The 6,854-nt window shown below is 37.0% G+C and overlaps 1 protein-coding gene across 1 annotated transcript; it reads left to right on the top strand.

Moving 5' to 3' along the window:
• Nucleotides 1-1,638: 1,638 nt before the first annotated feature.
• Nucleotides 1,639-3,294, top strand: LOC136065545 (pathogenesis-related homeodomain protein-like; the record flags this gene model as incomplete). The annotated part of the gene is made up of 4 exons (XM_065768883.1): nt 1,639-1,854; nt 2,505-2,628; nt 2,727-2,839; nt 2,920-3,294. Coding segments are annotated over 4 exons (813 nt in total), but the record flags the coding sequence as incomplete, so codon positions are not given.
• Between the last annotated feature and the right edge of the window lie 3,560 nt (nt 3,295-6,854).

The raw sequence follows: 6,854 nt of genomic DNA, 5'->3' as shown, positions 1-6,854 counted from the left end.
AAAATCCCAACGGCATAACTCTACCAAGCATGCAATGATCCAATCCAAACCCAATCTACCAACCCGAATAGAACCATGATACTTGCCTCAGTTTTCAATGATGGAATATGAATCCATACGACCCCCATCAAAAGCCAAGAAGAATGCCTTTGAGTCAATATGAAAAGATGCAGAGTTCCCCACTGTCCAATCCCTCTCCAACAGTGAATGCCTTGGAGAGGAATAGGTACTGTTGGATCATAAGTTTTCATTCTTCTTAACAAGCATGCTAAATTTTGAAGCTGTAGATTAAGTATGTTACAGTAGATATACAAAACTGATTACTGGTGAGTAGAAGTGTAAAACTAACCCGGCTAAAAATGTTGAAGATATCTCAGAAATTTATTTTCCAGAGATAGTGTTTTTTTGGAGGATTGAAAGGATTATCACGTCAAAAACGTTGTTCTTAATTGTTTTGTCCAAAGGGTCGGAGTTGTTAGTTATGGCTTTTAGTATTCCAACCATGAGTCTATTAGACTGAGTCTACAGTCAAGTTTAAAATGGCAAGGTACTGGTTTTTTCCTAAATGTCCCAAAGAGATTTGAGCCTCTATGAAATGTGCTTGCTTGTATACATTTGATGTTGTGAATGAAATAATCATAATTTCTTTTTGGAACATTGTTACTATCTGGTGTAATTCTTGAAAATTGAAGGTTAAACTTAAACCTCTCAACAATCTCATCAAACTTTCAGTGTCATGATCTATCAAAGAACCATCTCCCTATATCCTCCCACATTTTATATTATGCCTGTTAAGTCTAAAGCCCTTGATGCCATCTGTAAAGAATCTGACTTCCTATAATGAATCTGCTCCTAGTTGATTTTTTATGGGCTGAATATAGAACACTTGTTGAAAACAAAATGATTGTTGCACAAAAATTTATGAAGGGTAAATTTTAACTTTGCAAATGAAATGAAAAAGAATAACCTCTTTTTGTGACAGAGGACTAAGAACTCATATCTGGTCATTGCCTGCCTATCACATAGTATGGGGTCACAGAAGGCAATGGAGTTGACAGTTGACTAAAATAGCACAGAAAATCATTGTCAATTATTGATTGAAGGTTAAAATTGCTTGATATCCATAAATTTTTGTATTATTAGCAGGCGCATAGCCAGAACTGGGTTTTTATCGACTATTAGAATTTTTACCATAAAATAGTATGAGAGAGAAGCGAAAGAATGGTAAGGACTAGAAATTTCAAAATTCTGCTGTGCATGTGAGATGCATGAGGGTGTTATATGTACAAGACGTGTATATGATATACAATTGATAGTTTATGTTTGTGCTTATATTCTTCAACTCTTAATTGTGAATAGGGGTTTGAATCAACACCCCCTAAGAATATTAGGAAAAACGAATCTCTAATAATTAATCACTTAGTTTTGATCTCAATGTTTTAGATGCACTTCAATGTGAAGATATTAGACTGTGCAAACTATTATTTTTCATTTGATTTATATTCCTGCTCTAAATTTTGAAATGGTTTTATAAGTGTCAATTCTCCTCCTCCCCCAAACCAAAAGAAAAAAAAAGATCACAAGTGAAGTATGATATTTGTACAGGTTCCTTCTTATATAATTTTAGCTATTTTGTGATATACAGAACAGTGGTTTATTTATTTTTTGTTTTTTAATGTTTATTCTAGTCGAGAAAAGATTAAGCCAGAAAAGGAACTGCAACGAGCCAAGAAGCAGATATTGAAGTGTAAACTTGGAATACGTGATGCAATTCGCCAGCTGGATTCACTTAGTTCAGAAGGATGCATTGAAGATTCTGTCATTGCTCCAGATGGATCTGTATACCATGAACATGTAAACACACATCACCAGTCTGCTAAATATTAGCAATACAAATCTTTTAAAAGCAAAATTATCATCTCTCTTTTAAATAAGAAGCCCTTTAAAATTATTTTTATTTAGTGATGAGTACTAGAAGTCTTATAAAAAAATAAAAGTGATGGGTACTGGAAGGGGCTGTTTGGGATTTCTTAATTCATCTCAAGCCACTTTTGAATGAGCATGCTTGCTTAAACTGAGAAGCAAAGACTGGGTCAGAAATTTAGTGTCTGTGCACTTGGGTACAGTGTTAACTCTACATCACTTCAAACGTAAAGGTGACTCTCATTTTGGTGGATTTGGACAACAGTTTGGAAGTAATTGATCCGGTAGTTTTCTCAAATCTTAATTAGATTTTGCATTTTGGAACAGGCTATAAGTCCCAACTAATGGTATCTTTGTTCTATTGTTTTACTAGGTAGTTTAGATGCTAGTGTAGTCAGCATGACATGTGTTTTGAAACTCAGCCTCTGGTCTGGTACCTAACCTATGAGGCTTTACCTCCAAGGCTTTTTGTTTAGAATATGTGCATGATTGTACACATGAAGACTCTGGCTACTACTACCTTTCAGATTTCATCTAGTTTTGACTTGTATTATAATGTTTCTATTATTTGTTACATCTAGATATTCTGTGCAAAGTGCAAGTTGCGTGAAGCTTTCCCAGATAATGATATTATACTTTGTGATGGGACATGTAACTGTGCTTTCCACCAAAAATGCCTTGATCCTCCATTGGATACTGACAATAGTATGTTCTACTCTTTTCTGCTTTGTGAATGTTCAGTAATTTATGGATCAGAAGGCTTCTTTAAGAAACTGATTTCTAGTGTAATTGATAACCTACAGTTCCTCCAGGTGATCAAGGTTGGTTTTGCAAATTTTGTGAGTGTAAGATGGAAATTCTAGAAGCAATGAATGCCCATCTTGGGACCCACTTCTCCATGAACAGTATTTGGCAGGTTAATTGCTGGAAATATCTTGTGGAATCTTTCTTTTTGCTGCTTCAGTAAATTAATGAAGTTTTTCTTACATGGAATAGGATATATTCAAGGAAGAGGCTGCTTTCCCTGATGGTGGGAATCCATTACTAGATCCAGCAGAAGAATGGCCCTCAGATGATTCTGACGATGATGATTATAATCCAGAGAGGAGGGAAAACAGTTGCACGATCAGTGGGGCAGAAGCTGATGAAAATGCATCAGATGACACCAGCAGTTCTACTAGCCTGAGCTGGTCTTTAGATGGTGAAGTTTTTCCTGGAAAGGAGAGCATGAGCTGTGAAAACCATTTTGCTAATACCAGTTTAGATTCTGATGAATCCACAGAGGGTGAAATCATATGTGGCCCTAGGCAGCGAAGAACCGTTGACTATAAGAAGTTATATGATGTGAGTATCTAAAATTCTTAATTTTTTTTATCATTGAAATAGCTTGCTTATAATTGAAGATATTTATAAAAGAAAAAGAACCTGAAGTTGAAGCTGTAGTGGTCCCCTATTCTCCATAGTGATACTTTACCCACAAAAAAGGTGGAAAAAGAAAAGGAGGGGGCAGGATCATGGTGGCACATGGTTTGTTTCTGAAGACAGTTGTAAAATTAATCCTTGTTCATACATGGGTTTTCTGGTACGAAATGAGCCACTTCAAATAGGTTCATTGCTCCGCCCAGAATACGATTAATCCGGCATGGGCTACATGATTTTTTTTTTTTTTCTCACATTTGATGGTTCTATTGTCACATTAAGCAATACTAACATCACATTTTACCATACTTTTTTCACATTCAGTGGTACTTTAATTTTTTTTTTTTCACATTTGACAGTTCCGTGTCACATTGGGCAATACCAACATCATATGTGCCTGTACTTTTGTTACATTTAGTGGTTCCTTTTTTCTTTTTCTTTTTTTCATATTTGATTATTCCATTGTCACATTAAGCAGTATCAACATTACATTTAACCGTACTTCTCTCACATTCAGTGGTACTTTAATTTTTTTTTCTCACATTTGACACATTGAGCAATACTAACATCACATGTAATTGTACTTTTTTCACATTCGATGGTTCCCATATTTTTTTTCTAACATTTGATTATTTCATTGTCACATTAGGCAATACTAACATCACATTTAATCGTACTTTTCTCACATTCAGTGGTACTTTAATTTTTTTTTTCTTCTCACATTTGATAGTTCCACGTCACATTGAGCGATACTAACATCACATGTGACCATACTTTTGTCATATTCAGTAATTCCCTTCTTTTTTTTTTTTCTCACATTTGATTATTCCATTGTCACATTAGGCAGTATCAACATCATATTTAACCGTACTTATTGTCGGTGCCCAGCCTCGATCAAAACGAAAAACCACTATCGTGGGCCTTTGTTGGACCACACGCCGTGGCGACGCTTCCATGCGTGAGGGGCCCGTTGGAGGCCTCGCTTGATTGACTGGTGCGTGTTTCACGTGGAGCTTCGAGTGCTCTCTCTCTCTCGATGGAGGAATGTAGGTCTGTCTACGTTTGGAGGTGTGGCAGGAATCTTGGCCAAATTTTAATTACCAAAGGTAAGTGAAGTAGCCACCAATCATTGGGTTTTTCTAAGGTGTGATTGGTCACCTGTTTCTAGTTGATTTTATTACCGATCCTAGGCTAAGAAAAAGTGCATTTTTCCTAATCTAATATGTATGGAAAAAAATCTTGATTCTTAAGTCCGGAAGTTTGGTTATTGTGGGGAAGGTGTTAGGCACCCTACAACGCCTGTCCAAGGATAGTCTTTTATTTTGATAAAACTTTAATTTTCGGAGATTGGTAGTAAAATCATGATTTTGGCATTGACTTTTGGGGCTTTGCATGCATGGGGCTTTGAGGTTTGGCTTTTGAATGGATGTAGTCCCAATCTATGCTTTTCTAAGGCATTCGGGCAAAGTACCAGATTTCCACGGCGAAAATCTGGCAACATGTCACCTTACTTTTGCAGTGAAAATTAGGCATCACTTTGCCTTAGGTGAGACGATCACACTGAAAGGGGCGAGTAAGTATATATATACATACATCATGCACAATGCAAGTACACAAAGCAAAAAAGTAAATGCCTACATCCCTAAAGCATGGCCCAAAATATAGGCGTAGGAAAGTAAATAGGGGTTGTCATACTCTGAAGATGAGGACGAATGGTGCACAGCATGATATACCTAATACAACTCATCTAAGAGAGAGATGAGGGAGCAAGGAAGGGAGTTTTAAAAAGTACATAACCAAATGGGAGAGGCTAGACCCCCTAAACCTACTAAACATTGTTGTTTGGCTTATAACTACATACTTGCGTCTTTGCCCTTTTTGCTTATGCCTGGAAGACCATGCCCTAGCTCCATGCATCCTCACTCCATATATGTACATGCAAAGACAAAGATAAGAACCAGTAGATACACAATGGAAGGAAAAGATGCAAAGAGCATATGAAAGAGGCATAAAGCAGATAAGCATGATAGACATGGCAAGCAAAGAAACAAGAAAGCAAGCAAACAAGCGAGAAGACAAACAAGAAAGCAAACAAAAGGTGGTGTCCGCAAGGGAAAAATGTAGGTTTGGATCGAATGTCCATAACTTCATTGTGTTGAAGCATGGATGACACACTAGCAGCAAGACTCATGCATGGACATGTAAGCAAGTGTGTAAAGATGCATAGAAAGCCAATGGGTGGCACAAACAAGCGTGGTAAGCATAACATTGCATGGAATAGAAAACGGAAGGGTACGCATAGAGTAACTCGGCATTCAGAGATGCCTCCCAAATGGTTACATCCAAACAAGGCCTCATGGGTGTCGGATGTAACCACACAACCACAAACCCACTAAGGGCATCAAGCATGGCAAAGCCTAGAACTAGACATGCAAATAAGGATGATCCAAACACTTTGATATGGGCAAAGGTGTACGGATGATGATTAAGACCATAAAGGGGTCAAGATCTAAATCCTACCAAATGGCCAAAACACAAGAAAGAGAGACAAAGCGACAAAAAGGCTACAATAGCACATGCCATGACAAACAAGGTCTAGGCCTAGGCACACAAACATGGCATGGAGCGCACAAGCACATGGAAGATAGAATAAAGCATGTAGAGAACATCAATCCAAACATGTAAACACACTGATCTACACATATAAGCATGTAGGCGTGTGAATGTACATCTAAGCATGTGGATGTAAGCATAAAAGCATAAAAGAACATAAATCCAAGCATACAAACATGTGAAGGCATAGACATAGGCATAAGAGCATAGAACATGCATACAAACATGTAGATCTAAGCAAGGCATAGCCGGAGACATAATATTAAGCATGTGAGCATGTAGACCTAAACATCAACACTTGGAAACAAAAAGATCGAAGCATCTAAAGCATGTCATAAAGCAAGAAACAGACTAGATAAAGCAATAAATCATGTTATTAAGGCAAGAAAAAGCAAGATAAAAGCTGGATAAAGCTTTAAAGAAAAAAGGGGTATGGATATTAGCTAAAAAGTTACATCCATACTGTTAGGTTCTAAAGGTTTAGGAATTTATGTATTTGGAACTCTAATTTGTAATATTGGCAAACCATGATCAAAACAATGTGTTAAGTCTTGTTAAAGTGTGCTCAAAGTTGTTTAATTATTGTAAAGTTGGAATCGAGAGACTGTAGATGCATTGGGGCATTTTGGTCTAGCTCGATCGATCGAAGAATAGATTCGATCGATCGAAAATCGATCAGATTGCGTTTTTCTACAGTTTTCCAACTCAGCCCTAACTCATTAAACGTTTAAGGTTTTATGTTTTTGCCCTAGGTATATAAGGCAAAACCCTAGCCACGTTTTTAGAGTTGCTCCAGTTGTATTGTTGCTCATACATTACTGTTTTGTGTAAATCTCTTGTGAGATCTAGAGGAGCTTTCCTTTACACAAAGCTTAGGGTTTTCAAGATTGAGATTACTT

The sequence above is a fragment of the Quercus suber genome, unplaced genomic scaffold (assembly GCF_002906115.3).
Source record: "Quercus suber isolate HL8 unplaced genomic scaffold, Cork oak 2.0 scaffold_1014, whole genome shotgun sequence".
Taxonomy (NCBI): domain Eukaryota; kingdom Viridiplantae; phylum Streptophyta; class Magnoliopsida; order Fagales; family Fagaceae; genus Quercus; species Quercus suber.
This window is presented reverse-complemented; position numbering and strand designations above follow the sequence as displayed.